The sequence below is a fragment of the Neofelis nebulosa genome, chromosome 10 (assembly GCF_028018385.1).
Source record: "Neofelis nebulosa isolate mNeoNeb1 chromosome 10, mNeoNeb1.pri, whole genome shotgun sequence".
NCBI lineage: Eukaryota > Metazoa > Chordata > Mammalia > Carnivora > Felidae > Neofelis > Neofelis nebulosa.
The window spans coordinates 85,631,019-85,652,923 of NC_080791.1; the positions used below are offsets into that span (position 1 = coordinate 85,631,019).

At 36.4% G+C, this 21,905-nt stretch overlaps 2 protein-coding genes across 3 annotated transcripts in view; both read right to left on the reverse strand.

Annotated features, from left to right (window-relative positions):
- The window catches only part of DCDC1 (doublecortin domain containing 1), a 484,783-nt gene that overhangs the window by 405,432 nt on the left and 57,446 nt on the right, over nt 1–21,905 (reverse strand). For both annotated transcript variants that reach the window (XM_058688531.1, XM_058688532.1), the window contains one exon: nt 17,100–17,305. In XM_058688531.1, the coding sequence (XP_058544514.1) occupies nt 17,100–17,305 (206 nt within the window). The remainder of the gene's footprint in view (nt 1–17,099; nt 17,306–21,905) is intronic.
- LOC131487654 (chromobox protein homolog 1-like) lies at nt 7,175–7,585 on the reverse strand. The gene has a single exon (XM_058688551.1). It carries the CDS (start codon nt 7,535–7,537, stop codon nt 7,175–7,177), a length of 363 nt encoding a protein of 120 aa, XP_058544534.1. The 5' UTR covers nt 7,538–7,585.

Sequence of the window (21,905 nt, forward strand, 5' to 3'; positions counted from 1 at the left end):
TGGTGGGAGTGGATGGGAAGGTGGGAAGTGGTGTTACTTACAATGCTATTTCAAGATTTCTTCCCAACTCATTTACTGAACAAACAAAACAGCCTGACCTTCAAGTGACCATCTTCCTTCGCTCCATTCATTCTTCCTCATTCATGGATAAAAATCCTAACCCTGGCTGATGCTTACTATCTACTTGTGGTGCACATACCAAGAATCTTGGTGCTCCTGGAGAAATCACACAAATGATCATATCAGCATTAGTATTATTTATACTCACCAAAATCCATGGCCCCTCAATGCTGCCTAGTCACTTCTATTTCATTTGCTTGGTCAACTCTCTCTTATACTTACCATAATGAATATTTCAAACCATCTTTGCTCAGCTGTCTCCACCAGGCCTCTTCTCCCCTACTTCCCTCTTTACTTTTGACCTTACATCAGAGAGAAAATTGAAGCCTTATCCTCTTGCTACTAAAACTAAAAGCTTGGGGCGCCTGGGTGGCTCAGTCGGTTAAGTGTCCGACTTCGGCTCAGGTCATGATCTCAGTCTGTGAGTTCGAGCCCCGCATCAGGCTCTGTGCTGACAGCTCAGAGCCTGGAACCTGTTTCAGATTCTGTGTCTCCCTCTCTCTGACCCTCTCCCGTTCATGATCTGTTCTCTCTGTCTCAAAAATAAATAAACGTTAAAAAAAAATTAAAAAAAATAAATAAATAAAACTAAAAGCTTACCTATTTTACACATATCCCCTCCTTTTCCCTCTAGTTGTAAGAGTCCCTGTTCCTACTAACACCAATATTCCACCTACGCTTTTAGTTATGTTTGCTCTCAACTTTTAAAGCAGTATATATTACCTATCATTTCTTCTCTTTCATATGTATTCAACTATTCCTTCTCAATGAGATTTTTCCTACTGGTACTTAAACATGATCAAGGCTTTCCTATCTTAGAAGTTAAATCTTCCCTTACCCCCACATCTCCCACCAGCTACTCCTTCCTTTCACAGGTAAGTCTCTAAAAGATTTGCGCAAGCTTCTGTTTCCATTTCCTTTTTCCCGCTCGTTCTGAGGCCACTACAGTCTGACTGTCTGTGTTATTTTACTGAAATTACTCTCACAAAGATTACCAATGACTACCATGTTGACAAATCCAAAGAACATTTTCTTAATTGTCATTTATTTTTATTTTTCTTTATTTTTTTTTCAACGTTTTTTATTTATTTTTGGGACAGAGAGAGACAGAGCATGAACGGGAGAGGGGCAGAGAGAGAGGGAGACACAGAATCGGAAACAGGCTCCAGGCTCTGAGCCATCAGCCCAGAGCCTGACGCGGGGCTCGAACTCACGGACCGCGAGATCGTGACCTGGCTGAAGTCGGACGCTTAACCGACTGCGCCACCCAGGCGCCCCTATTTTTATTTTTCAGTAGTGTTTGACTGTTTCCTCTTTCTCTCAACTCTTTTTACCTTTGAATTCTGAAATATGATAATCTACTAAGTTTTGTCCTCCTTTTTCTTCTTCTTCATAGGTTCATCCTCCTCTATTCATTCACTGCAGTTCTTCAAGATCAGTCCTAGCCTTCTTCCTGCCTCACTCGAAATTAGCTTTTCAGGCAATCTAACCAATGCCCCAATGTTTTATTTTCCATCTATTTCCTGACAATATAGATATTTTCCATCTATTTCCATCTATGATGATATTTTCCATCTATTTCCTGTCACCAGGACTCTAGCAATATAGTTAGCTAATAGTTGCCCTGCATCTACCTGGCCCACCCAATCTGTTTTCCACAACACCAAAGTAATTTATTAAAAAATGTAAATCTGGTTACCTTCTTTTCTGCTCCTAACTAAAACCACTTACATGAATTCTCACTGTTCTTTGAGGGAAAAATCTGTAACCTTTCCTGCAAGGACAGGTCATATGTTAAACTTTTAATTTATGGGATTCATCCTGCTCACCCTACAATAGTCTTTTGATATACTGTGCTCTCTGCTTGAAAAGGTTACCATACTCAATATCCTCTGTATGTACCCAGATAAATTCTGCTTATCTCTTCTCAGATGACTTCCTTATGCCACCTACTCCATATTCAGTAATGAGGCTTTTAGTGGTGCCTGGCTGGCTCACTCAGTAGACCATGTGACTCTTGATCTTGCGATTTTAAGTTTGAGCCCCACATTGGATGTAGAGATTACTTAAAACTAAAATCTTTATAAAAAATAAAGTAATAATGTGACCTTTATACAAATGGCTTTTGCCACCACTATACTACAAGCTATATGAGGAGGCAACTGGGTGGCTCAGTCAGTTTAAACATCCGACCCTTGATATTGGCTCAGGTCATGATCTAATGGTCATCAGATCAAGCCCTGGGTCAGCTCCACACTCAGAGTGGAGCCTGCTTGGGATTCTTTTTCAGTCTCTTTCCCACTCACACACATGCTCTCTTTTTGTCCAAATAAATAAACATTAAAATAAATAAAAGCTCCATGAGAACATACCTATGGCTGGTTTTACTCACCATTAGATCCAGGTGCTTGGCCTTCATTAGTAGTCATAAAAATATTGTGAATTAACAAATTAATGGAAGTTAATACACATTATGTCTAATTTACACTCATTTCATCATGAATTTTATATTGTTAACAGTCTGTTAAATTTAGCAAATAAAATTTCTGACAAATTATGCTATAATTAAAGAATGTGTAATTCTAGAAAAGGAAATTTCCAAATAATTCCATTTCTTTTTACTACCAGAGCACAAACCTTATACTGACCTTAGGAAATAAATAAGAAAATGTCTTCACATTTGTACAAATTCTGTTAGTTGTCCCATCCTCAGTGTCCTGATTTTATTTAGAGGTTCATTTTTACCCCTTTGGACTCAAAGAAGGCTACACTTATCTTGATCGATCTAGGTCAATCATGGCAGTCCCATGTCTCCTGTCAGTTTAGGAGTATTGCCATTCTAGTTCTGCCAATGAGAAATAAGGAAGCACTTCTGGGAAAGGCTTCATCATTCATAGGGAAGAGATAGTCCTTTTCTGCCACTGGCACAAAATCCAGAAAAAGCATAAAATCCAGAAAATTAAAAATAATTTAACTGGAATCCTATCATGCTACACTTGAAACTGCCCTAACTCTTGATTTTTTGATTTGTTTTTTTGCTTTAGTCTGTTTAAATTAGGATTCTCTGTTATTTGCAGCTAAAGTCAGCCTAAATAATAGATAAAAAAATTTTTGGTCCAGGTTCCTCAAATGAGGAACATTGTTTCAGCTAACTCAGTATTTGTATAGCAAATAGATTACAACAGTGCTCACTATATAAAGCTAAAAAGCAAATCATTTAATTAAGAACCCAGAGAAGAATTTTAAAAGAAATTTAGCAAGCTGAAAACTGTGAAAATAATGGATAATTATGAATATAATTCATTGAATTACTAAAAGCATTTCACCTTTGGCAATTAATTATACTTGTTCAGTAGAAGAGAATACAATTTATCATGAATATTTTGAGAAAGGGAATCTGTTTTTACAGATTCTTTTTTTTTTTTTTTGGTAACTGAAAGACTGCCAAATACATTGTGAATTTTCAAAGAATTAAAATGTAATAAAATGTACTTAGCATAACTCTCTGCTAAGACCAACATTTTATAATGATTTAGAATAAAATATATGATCATTATTTCAACCTGAAGATGCCAGGAGATTGGGCTGAATTTGTAACCATCTTACTAAATAGCTTAAAGGTAATTTTCTGAATAAATTCTGGAAATAAATTTACTGGTTTGTTATTTGTCTTATTCTCATAAGAGTGGGTGATAGAATGCATGACAAATCTAACTATGTGCTCTTACTAGTAATGAACATCACTATGATTTGTAAAAGCAATTATTTCTGGTGAATTTGAAATGTAGGTGTTCTGGCATTTTATTATTAAAATGTGAATGAGAAATAGATAACCAGAGGAGATTTTCCAAGTAATCTTTTAATATATACTCTTTAGATATTCTATCCTTAATCTCTTCTTAAAATAATTAAATAGCCCAGATTACATTAAAATGTTTATAATGCTAAGCATATCGTTACCTGTTTTTTATTTATTTACTATCATTTTTAAAGATTTTTAAAATTTTTTTATTAAATTTTTTAATGTTTATTATTTTTGAGAGACAGAGACCCACATGGGGTTCGAACTCATAAACTGTGAGATCACCATCTGAGCCGAAGTTGGACGCTTAACCAACTGAGCCATCCAGGTGCCCCTAAAGATGTTTTTTTTATTTTTAAACAATCCCTACACCCAACATGGGGCTCAAACTTACAACACCGAGATCAAGAGTCACCTGGTCCACTGACTGAGCCAGCCAGGCTCTTGTTATTTGCTTTTTAAATCTACTATTTTTTTTTAAAGCTTATCATTTAAAATTGAGAGAGAGAGACAGAACACAGGTGGGAGGGGCAGAGAGAGAAGGAGTCACAATACGAAGCAGGCGTCAGGCTCTGAACTGTCGGCACAGAACCCAATGCAGGGGCTCGAACCCATGAACCATGAGATCATGACCTGAGTCACCCAGGTGCCCCTAAATCTACTATTTTGATGCATAATACATAGCCAGTCGGGCACCCTTGTTATTTGCTTTTTAAATATACTATTTTGACATGTAATTTACATGAAATAAATTGTACCTATTTTAAGCGTACAGTTCAATGCAGGTAGAAAAAAATATATCTGTGTAATCACCACTACAATCAAAATATAGAATACTTTACTCTCCAAAATTCCTCCTGACTTTTCCCAATCACAATTCAGTACCCTTTGTCCCAGGAAACCACTGATCCCTGTCTGTCAGTAGAGAATAGGGTTTTTTTTTCTACAATTTCACACAAATGAAATCATATAGCAAGTATTATTCTGACTTCTTTCACTTACCACAATATTTGCTCCTTATTATTGCTGAACAATATTCTTTGGTATGGATATATCACAATTTTTTCACGCACTCATTTATTTTTTGTTTTTTTAAGAATTATAATTCTAGGGGCGCCTGGGTGGCGCAGTCGGTTAAGCGTCCGACTTCAGCCAGGTCACGATCTCACGGTCCGTGAGTTCGAGCCCCGCGTCAGGCTCTGGGCTGATGGCTCAGAGCCTGGAGCCTGTTTCAGATTCTGTGTCTCCCTCTCTCTCTGCCCCTCTCCCGTTCATGCTCTGTCTCGCTCTGTCCCAAAAATAAATAAACGTTGAAAAAAAAAAAAAATTAAAAAAAAAAGAATTATAATTCTATAGTTTTATTAAGACAAAACTGACAATGTGGTATGAAGTTATATTAAAGTTTTCACAGGAATTTAACACATGCCTAAAAAGATTTTACAATGGAAATTCTTGGGACGCCTGGGTGGCTTGGTCAGTTAGGCGTCTGACCGATTTCCGTTCAGGTCATAACCTTCAGGTTCATGGGTTTGAGCCCTGGGTTGGGCTCTGCGCTGACAATGTGAGGCCTGCTTGAGATTCTCTCTCCCTCTCTCTCTGCCCCTCCTCTGTGCGCATGCACACACACATCTTCTCTCAAAATAAATAAAGTTTAAAACCAAGATTTCACAGTGGAGTTCTAGATGCAGGTCTAGGCGATGCGGAGAACTGATGGATCTCATGATTGAAGACAGCATTTTGTATTAATTATTAGAATAAAAAAATTGGTTTTGTTTTGTGTTTCGAAGTGAACCACTGCCCCTGGTACATGGGCAGTGTAAAAATGCAGAGTTAACACTATTGGGAAGAAGGTTGTGGATTGTGGAGACAGATGTACTTTGGAGATCTACAATATCTTTTGCTCTCATTCTGCAAGTTTTATCCTTCATGGAAGGCCCTTTGCCTTTCTCAGAAAAGTACAGAATAGGCTGCCTTGCAACATTTCTCCCCCTTTCCCGTCCTGGGATGGGTGTGCAAGCTACACAGCATGGAAAGGCTTTAAAGCACTTGAGATGCTGTAGGGGCAGTATGAAAGTTTAATCTCCTGAGACCAGGGCTTTTGAAATCATTCAGTTCTTCAAGTGATCTGATGAACTTGTACTGTCAGTGACTGAATCCTGTTGATTTCAGAAGCCAAAGTTCAAATAACAGGCCCCAAGAAGTTTCCAACCTTGGAGCATGGGCCCTTGTCTTTCCCTACTCTTCCACCTTCCATAGCACCGTCTTCCCCTCTCCAAATTCTTCAGCCAGTGGCTTGGATAGACAAACTGATGTTTAACATTTCATAATTGGAAAAGAAAGGGTTTCTTATCAATTTCAAAAATTTGCACCTCTAAGACAGAATGATCTGCCTATGTATATGCTCCAATAAGACTTTCCCTCCTCAACCAATTTCCATTCCCCAAATGGCAGCTTTGGTAATTTATTAACTGGTTTAGTACTTTGTTGGGAACAGCATTAAGCTCAAGAAGGGAATACCTTGGCTTATAAATTTCCAGCATTCCCAGCTTTTAAACAGTTTCTCATAGTCCTCATTTAGGTTGCCAATGACATTTTTGAAAAGATAAAATATTCTGGACACAGAACCAAATCACTGCTGGTTTATTCTTTTCATTGTTTTACCATTTCCCCAGTCAGATCTCAAATTTTAACAAAAAAAGTCCTACCCATCTCTGTTCCTTCCCAACCCCAAATAATACACTAGTCACAGCCCCAACTAATACACTAGTAACAGCCAAAAACTATACACATGCTACACTGTAAAAATGCAGAGTTAACAGTATTGGGAAGAAGGTTGTGAATTGTGGAGATAGATGTACTTTGGAGATCTACAGTATCTTCTGCTCTCCCACACACCCACTCTGTAAGTTTTGTCCTTCATGGAAGGCCCTTTGCCTTTCTCAGAAAAGTACATAATGGGCTGCCTTGCAACATTTCTCCCCCTTTCTCTTCCTGGGATGGGTGTGCAAACTACACAGCATGGAAAGGCTTTAAAGCATTTGGGCTGCTGTAGGGCACAGAAATGGTACTACTGACTCTACAAAGGACATCTTCTCAAACCAACTCTGGTGCCAAGACAAGTATAACTCCTTCCCTTCTAACTTGAAACCCATAGTCAGACGTGACAGGAGCACTAGTACTCAGGAGAGTTAATTCTTGTCATCTTTTTGGTAATTGTTCTCTGAGAGGTAAGAATGCCACATCAGCCTTTCCTCATTGAAGGATATGACCACCTGGTGGGCACTTGATATTGGCTTCCTTGGCAGGGACTAGGTCAGCCTCAGCAGCATTTTTCCATTTCATCAGGAACATGAGTTCTCCACGAGTCTGTAGATCTAATAATCTGTGGCTTTTCTGACTCTTCTTTTTCTTTGGTTTGCTCTCCTCTCCCTTATCTTCAGAATCAGAGTCAGCTTTGAGCTTGCCTCCCTCTGGTTTATCCGTCTCAAGTGCTGTTTTCTGTGACTGTAGAAACTTGGCAATGAGATCAGGGCAATCCAGGCTCTCTTCTGGCTCCCACATGTTATCTGAGAACTCCTTCCACTTTAGAAGATACTCCACTTCGCCCTTTGTCATTCAACCGTCAAGAACTTTTTCCACCACATATTTCTCTTCCCCCTCATCCAGCACCTCCTCTATTTTTTTATTGTTTTATTTCTTCTCCATAGTGCCCACCAGCTTTCTGATCTAAAGAGTGATGCTGCTCAGAGCAGCGTACAAGAGCCGGGGAGGAATTGGTGCGATAGCACACCATGTCAGGCAGGCAGAGTGGGGTGGGGGGAGTGGTGCCCAGAAAAGCAACAAGCCCATAGCTGCAGTGGAGCCCCTCCCTGAAGCGGTGTACGACAGGCCCCAGCCAACAGGCAAAAGACTGTCCAATCATTTGTTGATGGACTTCTCCATAGTTTCTAGTTGGGGCTTTTATGAATAAAGCTACACTGAACATTCACCAGAAGTCTTTGCATTGATAAACATTATTTCTACTAGGTAAATACCTAGAAAGGGGATTGCTAGATTGTGTGGTAAGTATATGTTTAACTTTATGAGAAATTGCCAAACTGGCTTGCAAAGTGGCTATATCATTTTGCATTCTCATTTGCTATTATGTGAGACTTTCAGTTACTCCACATACTGACCAACACTTAGTATTATTACCAGTCTTTTTAAAATTTTAGCCATTCTAATGTGTGCATAGTGGAACCTAATTCTGCATTTAATTTGTATTTCTTTGATGACTACTGTTGAACATCTTTTCATGTTCTTATGGTTGATTTCTATGGGTTTTCTTTTTCAGTAAAATGTATTTTTTTAATTGTGTTGTTGGTCTTCTATTGAGTTGTCAGAGATCTTGATATATTATGATACAAATTTTGTTCTGTTTTTGTCAGATGTGTGTTTTCTGATTATTTTCTCCCAATCTCTGGCTAGACTTTTCATTTTATTAATGTTGTCTTTTGAAGAGAAGTTTTCTTTTTTTGTGTGTTTGTTTGGATAAGGCACATTTAATCTTTTTTATTTTTTTTATTTTTTTTTTAAATTTTTTTTTTCAACGTTTTTTATTTATTTTTGGGACAGACAGAGACAGAGCATGAACGGGGGAGGGGCAGAGAGAGAGGGAGACACAGAATCGGAAACAGGCTCCAGGCTCTGAGCCATCAGCCCAGAGCCTGACGCGGGGCTCGAACTCACGGACCGCGAGATCGTGACCTGGCTGAAGTCGGACGCTTAACCGACTGCGCCACCCAGGCGCCCCAATCTTTTTTATTTTTTAGTTCATATGTTTTTAGTCCCATCTAAGAAGTCTTTGCCTACCCTCAAATTGCAAGGATTTCCTCCTAGAACTATTAGTTTTAATTTTGATGATTAGATCTCTGATCAATATTTAAATTAAGTTTTGTGATAGTATGAGGTATGGATCAAGATAATTTTTAACACAGATAACTAATTTTCAGCAATATTTGTTAAAAAGATGTCTTTTCAAAAAAAAAAAAAAAAGACTGTCTTTTCCCCAATGAATTATCAAAAATAATTTGCCTCTATGTGTGGGTCCGTTTCCTTCCATTGCTTTTTATGTGTATCCTTATCTGTATCCAAAAGCATTATATCTTTGTTTTTCAATGTTTATTTAGTTTTGAGAGAGCAAAAGTGGGGGAGGGAAAATGAGATGGGGACAGAGGATCTGAAGCAGGTTCTGCTTTGACAGCAGAGAGCCCTATGTGGGGTTGAACTCATACACTGCAAGATCATGACCTAAGCCAAAGTCGGACACTCAATCGACTGAGCCACCCAGATGCCCCGCCAAAATCATTATATCTTGATTACTTTATAATAAATGCTAAAGTCAAGTAGTATAATTCTTCTAAATTTGACTATTCTAATTCCTTTGCATCTCCTGGGCTTTCATTGAGCTTCTTAGATCTGTGTTTGACATTTTTCAGGAACTCAGAAAAAATTCTGGCCATTATTTCTTCAAATATATTCTCCTTCCCCCCAGTCTTTCTAGGCTCCAATTATATATCTATAAGACTGCTTGATATTAACCCACAAATTATTGACACTGTCCTTTTTTCAGTCTTTTCCTTTTCCTTCTCTATAGTAGACTTAGTTTGCACAGTTTCCATTACACTGTCATGAAATTCACTGATATTTTCTTCTCGAATGTCTAATCTGGTGTAAAACCCATCCAGTGGATTTTTTTTTCCATTTAAGATATTCTAGAACTTCCATTGATTCTATTTTTAGTTTCCATTTCTCTTCATATTATATTCATATTTTTCTTTAATTCCTTGACACATTTATACTAGCTTTTGGGATGTCCTTTACTATGAACTCTGGGGAGTCTATTTCTATTGATTGACTCTTCTCCTGGATAATGATTACCTTTTCAGGGATCTTTGTGAATTTTCCATATGTTCAACAAAATCTCTCTCCTATGACAGGTCAAAACACAATTGTATCCCCACTCTGTGCATACTTCCATAGTTATTTCCTTTTCACATCCCCATTAGTTGTTTTTTCCCTGGTAGTTAGTTGTTTATGCCAAACCTTGTAGAGTTCACCTCGTACATAAACAACTTAATATCTAGTCAAAGACACAAAGGGACCTATAGAGACTATTACCTAAATAGCTCCCTCATTTATGGCATTTCAGGGAAAATTCCTGATATTTCTACCTCTTACAACTTTCTTGTCTTTCTCCTCAGCTTGGGGAGAATACTGTGTTTTCTTGGATTATCTTTCCCTATACCACAGGTCCAAAAACTACCTCCAGGTATAAAGATGGGGTCAATTGTAGGACTCACTTCAATTTTTCTTCTCTCAATCTTGACTCCTCATTATCTCATGTCTAAAAATTATTGTTTCATATATTTTTTCCAATTCAAGTCATTTAAAATGGGATGGCTAGTCTGATACTAGTTATTCTGTTATGATTACAAACAGATGTTTCATGTTATTTTCATGGTTATGTTAACTCATATTTAAGCGAGGACACACAGCATTTAAAATGTAATAAAAACAATATTTGTGGCATTTCCCCATAACGAAAAAATACTGTTCTAGAACTCAGAAAATGGGCTCCAGTCCCAGCTATTCCAGCTGATCCACTTTGGATAGGACAGACAACTGTTCTAAGTCTCAGTTTTCTGAGTTGCTTAATTAGATTATCTCATAAAATCTGTGACCTTAATGTCCAGAAATTAGATAAAGTTCACCAAAGGTACTTTAATGGGAAGATATGTATAGAAGATAATCTAATAAATCTTTGTATGTAAACTCATTTAACAAATCCTCTGATTTAATCATTACTGTTATATGTGCTTGCCAATTAAACTGTATTAAAATATAAAATGTAAATATAAAAACTATAAGGTAATTTTAATAGATTAATAAAAATAAATTTTACCTTTTCAGATTTTTAAAAAAGTTTTTTTTAATTGAAGTAAGCTCTACACCCAATGTGGGGTTCAAACTCACAACCCCAAGATCATAAGTCACATGCTCTTCTGACTGAGCCGGCCAGGTGCCCCATCTTTTCAGATTTAATATTATGTTTATGTCTTAACTGTTTAGGGGAGTTAAAGCATAATGTTAAGGATTATCTGTCCTTAAGTGTCATCTGTAAAGTAAATCTGTAAACTGAAAATTCTGTTTTGCTTTTATTTTAGCTGAGGAAATTCACATCCCATCACCCCACTTACGATTTTATTCAAGAAAAAAAGATTATCACTACAAAATAATTATTTATAATATTCTAAAATAATCCAATTGTATAACCAAAATATTGACGACAAATAGAACAAAATTGGCTATCCACACCTCCAAAATGAACTATAGCACCAAATTCCATATTTTAAAAACTCTGTTTCATATTTTGAAATCTAGTATTAATACCCAGTATGAACACTAGACTAAGTTTTAAAACAATAATAGTATCAACGGGCTTTTCCTCATCCATCATAAAAAGCTCTTTAAAGAATTTCCAATATACTAATTATGCATGACTTCCCCTGTCGGAATCCATGGTAAGCATCCTTAATCAAATTTTGTTACTCCAGGTGCTCCCTTACAAATCTCTTAAAATGTTCTCTAAATTCCTTTACTCACACTATTGGAAAAATCTCTGCTCTGTTACTGATTTGTGTGTGAACATTCCATAATAATGCTATTATGTTGTATTTTTTTCAATTAAATCATACAATTAAGTTCACTAAACTGGAACATTTTCTTAAAGTCTTATTTTGTTTGTTTGTTTGCTTAGGCTTACTGAGTTATTTTTCCAATTAACACATGTAAGCATCATAAAAGTCTAGATTTTCCTGATTTAAGGGCATCTGATAAAGTCCATTATTTATTTATACCTTGATAGTCATATATGAAATATTCTCTCAATATTTATGTCGTTTTTTGGTAGTAACAAGGAGAAATCACAAAAATGAATTATGTTTACATACAAATGTTAAGGGAATGCTAATTTTTTCTAAGTCAGAGTTGCCACACACACTACTCCCTTCCTGCTAACTTGCAGAATTTTTCCTCTTCCTGATTTCTTAACTCCCTGCACTAGTTCTAATCCAGCAACCAGTGATCTAATTTCACATAACCTGTTTTCTCTGTCATACAACTTATTTTCCTTCTCTTAAACCACATGAGAAGTATGGGAAAACAAACAGAGAATCTATTAAGATTTCCATTAATTGGTAAGTTTGAAATTTTAGAATACTAGAACAGGAGTTCTCAAACTTAGTTGGAGATATTTGTTGAAATTCAGATTCCCAGACCCCACACTCAAGAGATTCTGAATTTAATAGGCTTGGAATGGGGGACACCAGTTTGAATTTTTAACACATAGTCTAGATAATTCGGATGCAGGTTTTCTGTGTAGCACACTTTGATAAACACTGAAGGCCCTGTGTCTGCCATAAGTATCTGATGTCTCCATCTGGAATATGTATATAATAAACTAAATGAAGGTAGAGAAAGATGCAAAAGTAGGAAAGAGGGATCCAACAGAGGAGAGGTGGAAAGATAATGCCCAGGTTGAAGGTGAAGAAAGATCCCGGGGTATAGGTTATAGAGAACAATCAATTCAAACTGGACTGACCAAGGGATTAGGGCACTTTTTCATTCTTTCATTCACTCATTATCTTTTTCACTGTCTTCTCCACCATTGCAATCTCATTTATGACAGTACATAGAAAACCAAGCAAAAAAACAAATAAAAAACTATTAGCTGGGAATAAAAAATATAAAGAAATTTGAAATCTATAAAGATTTCTCAAAGGAGATGATACCCTAGATAATAAAATAATTGACACAGTTAATACCACTTCTCTGACAATGAATCTAAGAGATAACTGAGGGAAAATAAAACTTATCCACCACAATGTTAACTTTAAAAAGTTACGTATCTGCGGACTTCAAGCTGTATTACAAAGCTATAATCATCAAGACAATATGGAACTGGCAAAAAAACAGACACTCAGATCAATGGAACAGAATACAGAACCCAGAAATGGACCCAGAAATGTATGGCCAACTAATCTTTGACAAAGGAGGAAAGAATATCCAATGGAATAAAGACAGTCTCTTCAGCAAGTGGTGCTGGGAAAACTGGACAGCGACATGCAGAAGAATAAACCCGGGCTACTTTCTTGCACCATACACAAAAATAAACTCAAAATGGATGAAAGACCTAAATGTAAGACAGGAAGCCATCAAAATCCTCAAGGAGAAAGCAGGCAAAAACCTCTTTGATCTTGGCCACAGCAACTTCTTACTCAACACCTCTCCAGAGGCAAGGGAAACAAAAGCAAAAATGAACTATTGGGACCTCATCAAAATAAAAAGCTTCTGCACAATGAAGGAAACAATCAGCAAAACCAAAAGGCAACTGATGGAATGGGAGAAGATACTTGCAAACGACATATCAGATAAAGGGTTAGTATCCAAAATCTATAAAGAACTTATCAAACTTAACACCCAAAAATCAAATAATCCAGTGAAGAAATGGGCAAAAGACATGAATAGACACTTCTCCAAAGAAGACATCCAGATGGCCAACCGACACATGAAAAAAGGCTCAACATCACTCATCATCAGGGAAATACAAATCAAAACCACAATGAGATAACACCTCATACCTGTCAGAATGGCTAACATGAACAACTCAGGCAACAGCAGATATTGGTGAGGATGTGGAGAAAGAGGAACCCTTTTGCACTGCTGGTGGGAATGCAAACTGGTGCAGTCACTCTGGAAAACAGTATGGACGTTCCTCAAAAAATTAAAAATAGAACTACCTTATGACCAGCAATTGCACTACTAGGTACTTATCCAAGGGATACAGGTGTGCTGTTTGAAAGGGGCACATGCACCCCAATGTTTATAGCAGCATTATCAACAATAGCCAAACTATGGAAAAAGCCCAAATTTCTACCGATAGATGAATGGATAAAGAAGATGTGGTATATATACATATACATATACATATACATATACATATATATATGTATATATACACACAATGGAGTATTACTTGGCAATCAAAAAGAATGAAATTTTACCATTCGCAACTACGTGGATAGAACTAGACAGTACTATGCTAAGCGAAACTAGTCAGTCAGAGAAAGACAAATATCATATGATTTCACTCATATAGGACTTTAAGATACAAAACAGACGAACATAAGGGAAGGGAAGCAAAAATAATATAAAAACAGGAAGGGGGACAAAAGATAAGAGACTCTTAAGTATGGAGAACAGAGGGTTACTAGAGGGGTTGTGGGAAGGGGGATGGGCTAAATGGGTAAGGGGCATTAAGGAATCTACTCCTGAAATCATTGTTGCATTATATGCTGACTAACTTGGATGTAAATTAAAAAACTAAATTAAATAAAAATTTAAAAAATAAATTAAATAAAAGTACTAATTTGGCAAAAAAAAAAAAAGGTATGTATCTGGAACAGACATTTTTCATTTTCCATTAACTTTGCATTTTGTGCCCACAAGTTTTTCTTTATACCTTTTTCAACCCCTGGATACATATATTTAACCTATACCTCACAGTAGCAAGTTCTGTGTGATTATTAAACCATACCAAGTAATTCTAAAATCATCTGATTCAAGTTTCAAAGAGATGGGCCATAGCTCAAATATTCCAGAGTTTAGTGAAGAAATATATCACTTTGGCCCTCATTTCAAACTTCTTAATTACTTAACCCCTAAAATACATAAGTGGATTTCCTTCTGATTTTGCACTTAAGATTTAAATACAGTCATTTTCCCATGGTTCCATTCTGAGCTCAGAGAAGACTTTTATGACTTAACTATCTTACTTTACTATCATCTTCAGTAATTTTCTCTTTATCCCACTGTAACAGCCTTCACCATATAGAGTCTTTTAGACCCTATTCTAGTTTTTTATTACTTTTTAATAATCTAAAAATAGCTACTAATCCCTGACATTCCTAATATTTTATCACAAAAGAGAAAATAATTTGGGTTTCTCCTATGACCATGTCACTTTTTTATTCCTATTATTGACTTGGTATGGCATTATCTTGTGATTATCAATATAACTTTCAAAATTTAAATTTTATTTACAAAATAATTAGCTAGTCTTATTTTTCCCCTCCAAAAAATTCTATTGATATTCAAGGCTGGGATTCTGTTGCTGCCTATCCTTTACCTTGTTCTTATCAATAGTATTTATTTATTTAGTATTTTTTATTTGAAGTATAGTTGACATAAAATGTTTATATTAGTTTCAGGTGATTTGACAGTTCTATACATTATGTAGTACTCACCATAATAAATGTCATCTCCATCTGTTACCACACAAAGTTATTACATTATTATTGACTATATTCCTTATGCTATATTAAAAGTGATATTTAATCAAATATTTACAAACACACTTATTACTGAATCATGTCCTGAGTTTTATAAATTGTGAAAATTCCTTACAATTTATAAAATTTAAACTAAATAAAGCTTAAAAAATAAGCTAAAGAATTGCTTGATCATCCAGTTTTAAATAAATTGCTCTCTAGAGTCAAAAAGCAAAATAGCAGTGACACTTTTATTTATACTCACCTTTCATCTAAGAACATGTAATCTTTAAGAGTGACTATTACCCCCATTTTACCACCAAGGTGTAGAATTACAAAGATTGAACTGAAGTGAACTCAAGAAGCTGTCTAATCTAGCTTCTATCCCCAAGAATGACTGCATTTTAACAATCCCAGAGATATGTCCATCTTCTCTAGTTTTCAAAATCTCCAGGGAAGATGGTACAAGTTGCCTTAGCAATTTGTTCTGGTGTGTAATATCCCTTGTTTTACTCATAATCCAAATCTGAAGGTAAGAAGGAAATAAAACCTGGTTTCCTAGATCCTCAGGATTGTGGTTGTAAAATAAGAAGATGATGAAATAGATATCTCAATAAGAACAATTTCCAATATCTAGTCAACTGCTCACCTACTTCAAGCAAGAGTCATTTTGAAAATACTCAGGTATAACAAAATGATTTATACCTATCTTGATTTCATAATAAATGCCTCCCATTAGTAAGAGAAATAATTAGATGTATATATATATATATATGTATATGTATATATATATATATGTATATGTATATATATATATGTATATGTATATATATATATATATATACATATATATATATATACATATACATACATATGAGTCCTAAAGATAAGAATAACATATATTTATTGAGAAATTTCTGGGTATGGGCCATTGCACTCCATGCATAATATCATATTGAATCTTTATATTACTTCTCTGAAGTAGGTGCTATTATTATCCCCATTTTTTAAATAAAGAAATTGAGGCTCAGAGAAGGTAAGGTGTCCAAAGTCATTGATTCCGTGACAGAGCCAGGATTAAAACCTAGACAGTTTGGTTATGTTTCACCAGCTCTCTAATACATATTTAATAAATTTTAGTTGTTATTATAAGGATGCTTTAGATTGGTTGAAAAATCCTTATCTGTAAAAAAATTTTTTTTCTTCAAACTCCCATTAGTTCTTCCATAGTTTTGTCAGATCAAAGATGATCTGGGAAATACAAGCACCCTTTTAAAAACATGCATTTATATGACAAAATTTGTTTCTGAAGGTTTGCTGGACTGTTACATGATTTTTCTTAGACCCACCTAGATTTGCTTAAAAATGCATATGGATACTTTTAAATGGAATTTTAGTTATATTGGACTTTACTGACTCATTCAAGAAGCCGGGGGTACTTCTAGGTCTTATTTTAAGCAAAAAGGAATAGATTTGAGATTTGAAGCTACATTAGATTGGCTTCAATCTAAATATTCTACAAAATATTGTAACCAACTAGAGTGTTTCCCTAAGTGTAAACATAACTTTTACCTAGGTAAATGCCCAAGTATAGGTTAGCCAAAGAAATCTTGTTGCTTTACTAAGGTAATTTACATTAGTACAATAAGCATGCTTCTAAGCAGCTAAATTTTTGCATTCTATTAATACCTTCTTAATATTTCAGTTTATTAGTTGATATTGATATTTAAAAGAAAACACCAACACATTTCAAAAGCCATGAAAACTTTGAAATTTAATTTATACTTTAATATTTAATACAAAATTACCTTTTTCACTGTTTCCTTTCCCACTGTGATCTCATGCCCATCTTGCCCCAGGCCATTCTTAAAGAACAGAATTCGGATTGAGGTCTTCTCAGTGAGTTTCTTCATTCTAACAGAAAGAACAGGCTTGGTTTTCTGTCTTTTGACATCAGTAGGAAACATCAGGCCATTCATTGTCCAAGTTACTTTCTTCATTAACAACAGATGGTCTAGAAGAGAATTTTTTTTAAGTCAAGTCAGTATTTGGCTGCAAAACTAGAAATGGACACACCATGTTTCCCCTCCCCCTCTTACCTATATCATATACACAGGCCAGTCTCCATTTAGACACTGGTTTTCTGAAATGCTACCACCAGCTTCCCAATAACCGTGACATAAGCTGTAGCAAGCTGTCTGCTCTGATAGCCTGCATAAATCATCATTTCTGAAGGGAACAGATGTTCAGGGTATGAAAGAGTAATACCACAATTTAGTCCTAATTAAAATTCACCTTAGCATGCCTCTATCACTGATCAGAGGCTCTGGGCTGAAAGGGTCCACTGAAAGTTCCAAGGTCCTTTGCTTACCATAAAGCAATATGGGTCCTGAACTTCTGTGTTCTTTAGGGTTGGGAAATGCTTTATTTTCTCCTTAATATGATTTATTATCCATGTGATTTTTAAAGACGATGACCTCCAAACAGTAACCTTCTACATAATTCTTCTCCTGTGACTAGAAAGAAGGTGACTTCTGGGACATCATTGGTGAGAGATTCAAAATATTTCACTAATGATGAAAACCAGCTCTGAAAAACAGCATTAACTGTTTACTTTGACCTATTCCTTTTCAAAGATGTGTTTAGGAATTTAAGTTTCAAAACTCCCACTCATATTAATGGGAGCGCAACTAAACGATTATGCATGACTCTGAGAATGTGAGGATAAGTTGCTCTCAGCATGCCTCCTTTGCAAAAGGTTTCATTTCATAAATAAATAATTTACACCTGTGTTATTTTTTATTTGTTACATTCAATTTATTTTAGATATTTTCTTTTCATATAAGTTATTAAATGTATGTGATTTTATAATTACAATGATCCCTCCCTCATCTGTTCTTTATTTGTCCTAATGAGAGAAATTAAATTGTATTTGCATACAATTGAAAATAGTTGGACTTGTTTTCCCAAATTTCTAAACAACTCTTGTCTGTTAGCACTTACCTTGAAAGAACCATGGCCTCGTTGACCTAGAAATGGTGCTTTACATAAAATCTGCAAGTATTGATATGAAACACAAGCCACTGGTTCTGGGACCTTCAAGTCCCAGAATGTTTACATTAAATGTTAAAAAAAACAACAAAATACTGTGTTTCTCTTTTTCTTTCATACACATATACATGCGCGCACGCACACACACACACACACACACACACATATATACAGTGGGTAGAAATGTGAGCAAAACTTTCAGAATAAACTAAGATTATAGATATGAGTAAGCCTTTAAGAAGAGGAAAAATAATTTTACAGAAATTATTATAATCTGAAATTGATAGGAATTAGAATTAGAAAAATAAGCTAGACATTAAGAAGTTCATATATGCCCCAAAGAACTGAAAACAGGTACTCAAATAAATACATATACATGCATGTTCATAGCAACACTATTCACAATAGCCAAAAGGTGTAAACCAAATATCTACCAATGGATGAATGGATAAATAAAATGTAGTATATACATACAATGGAATATTATTCAGCAACTAAAGGAATGAAGTACTGATATTCGCTACAATGTGGATGAACCTCAAAACATTATAAGTGAAAGGAGCTAGACATAAAAGGCAACATACTATGTAATTCCATCATATGAAATATCTAGAACAGGTAAATTCATAGAAACAAAATGCAGCCTAATAATTGCAGGGGTGGGAGGAGGGGGGAATGGAGAAAAATTTAATAGGTAAGTTTTATGGGGCACCTAGGTGGCTCATTTGGTTAAGCTTCTGACTTTTCAGCTCATGTCATGATCTCATGGTTCACGAGTTCGAGCCCCACGTGGGGCTCTTTGCTGACAGCTCAGAGTCAGAAGCCTGCTTCAGATTCTGTGTCTCCCTCTCTCTCTGCCCCTGCCCCACTTGTACTCTGCCTCTCTCTCTCTCAAAAATAAAAAAAACATTAAAATAAAATTTAGAAGTTTTATTTTGGAATGATGGAAATGTTTTAAAACTAGATAGAAACGGTGGTTGCATAACATTGTGGGAGTGGGGATGGGCTAAATGGGTGAGGGGCATTAAGGAATCTACTCCTGAAACCATTGTTGCACTATATGCTAACTAACTTGGATGTAAATTTAAAAAATAAATTAAATTTAAAAAAAAATAAAAAATCTTACCAATAAAGTATTTTCCCCTTTGATGACCAAGACCAGGGTCAGGATGAGGGTGAGACAAGTGAAGGGCCAAGAATGCAAAACTGAAAGAAGCATGCTCAGTTGTGCAAGTGTACAACCCTCAGTAAATGCCTCCTTAAATTTTGTCACGCAGGTGCATCACTCATCTCACCCGAGTCCCAGCCTGGCTTCTCTCCTCCTTGTACGCTCCTTAAATTCCACTCAAACCAGGCTGACTGTTAGCCAGACCCTGTTTTATATGATTTATAAACACTAGCTCATGATGTCCTCTCAACAAGTTTATGAGGTAGAAAATATAATTATCCTCACTTACAGGTGAGGAAACTGAGGCACAGAGAAGTTAAGTAACTTGAGCAAGATCTTGCAGCTGGCAGGTGGTGGCAGCAGGATATGAACTTAGTTCTAGAAACTGTACTCCTAATCACTACACTATTTGACTCTACCATACATTTTCTTCTGTTATCTTAAACAAAATTTCACAGCTTTCCACAAGTTGGACATACTTTCACATCTCTTATTCCTGTCAGTGTTTCCACTTCTTTCACAGTTGTCCATTATCTCAGAAAGATCTTAAACCTTTACTTCCCAATCATTTCTCTCCAACCAATTGCTTAGTCATTCAATGATATTTACATTTATTGGGTGCCAATTTATCAATGCACCAGGGTGATAGCTGGGAACAGGACAGAATAACTTGTGCAGATTACAGTCTCTTGGGGGAAAGACAGACAGTGGAAGGTCTCTCTGAAGAGGTGACTGCCGAGTAGTGAGGTTTGATGAATGAGAAGTTAGTCATAAAAGTCTGGGGGAAGAGCATTTTATTCTGGATGTAAAGGGAAGCTATTGGAAGGTTCTTGACAGGGCACCTATGAAAAACAGACTATAGGAGAGAGTAGATGACACTGGTAGTCCCCCCCAACCAAATTCCTTTTACCGGGCTAGTGCCCCCAAACTCCAGCTGCTGTGAGTCATGGCCTCTAACACCTCACAACTGCAACCTTCTCCTAACAACTGCCCTTGGCTGAAAGGAACCAGCCATCTAGCCAGGAAATGCCTGTGATGTGGTGGTCTCTTATCTCCTACCCACAGGTACAGCCTACAGCCAATGACTGACTGACTAGGGGACATATGGCCAGTCCCCTTGCCTTAAGGAGGGGCAACTCTGTGCTATGCTTCCCACTCCAGATTGAGGCTAGCCTTCAGCTGAACACAGGGCATGGCTGAACTTCTTTCTCTACTCTAGTTGCTTCCCTCACTCTTTTATAGGGTTCACCTGAGAGTATTCCCTCACTAAGTCCCTTGTACATAAATCTCCATCTCAGGCTCTGCTTTGAGGGAACCTGACCTGAGACATTGTCAAAGAAGAGAAACCTAACTCTTGGCTATCTTTCTTCCCGGTAACTTTTTTTTTTAATATGAAATTTATTGTCAAATTGGTTTCCATACAACACCCAGTACTCATCCCAACAGGTGCCCTCCTCAATGCCCATCACCCACTTTCCTCTCCCTCCCACCCCCCAACAACCCTCAGTTTATTCTCAATTTTTAAGAGTCTCTTATGGTTTGCCTCCCTCCCTCTCTAACTTTTTCCCCCTCCCCCCCTCCATGGTCTTCTGTTAAGTTTCTCAAGATCCACATAAGAGTGAAAACATACGGTATCTGTCTTTCTCTGTATGACTTATTTTACTTAGCATAACACTCTCCAGTTCCATCCACTTTGCTACAAAAGGCCATATTTCATTTTTTCTCATTGCCAAGTAGTATTCCATTGTACATATACAGGCACATCAAAAGATGCTCAACATCACTCCTCATCAGGGAAATACAAATCAAAACCACACTGAGATACCACCTCATGTCAGTCAGAGTGGCTAAAATGAACAAATCAGGAGACTATAGATGATGGAGAGGATGTGGAGAAACGGGAACCCTCTTGCACTGTTGGTAGGAATGCAAACTGGTGCAGCCCCTCTGGAAAACAGTGTGGAGTTTCCTCAAAAAAGTAAAAATAAATCTACCCTACGACCCAGCAATAGCACTGCTAGGAATTTACCCAAGGGATACAGGAGTGCTGATGCCTAGGGGCACTTGTACTCCAACGTTTATAGCAGCACTTTCAACAATAGCCAAATTGTGGAAAGAGCCTAAATGTCCATCAACTGATGAATGGATAAAGAAATTGTGTTTATACACACAGTAACTCTTAAAACTATCATTCCTTTCTATTCCCAGCCAGACCCACTTGTCCATTTCTCTCTTAGTCTTCTATCATCTACAAGAACTTCCTAACCATATTTTATTTTCCTTCTTTATATCTGACATCCTATACTCCAATTATAGATGAATTTTCCTAAAACATCAATTGTATCATTGCCTGAAGAGAAAGTTCTTGGAGCTAGCTTTTGAAGTTTTCCACTAG

What these genes read in the sequence shown, in the direction of transcription:
- LOC131487654 (XM_058688551.1), bottom strand. Translation starts at nt 7,537, where the DNA reads ATGACAAAGGGCGAAGTGGAGTATCTTCTAAAGTGGAAGGAGTTCTCA.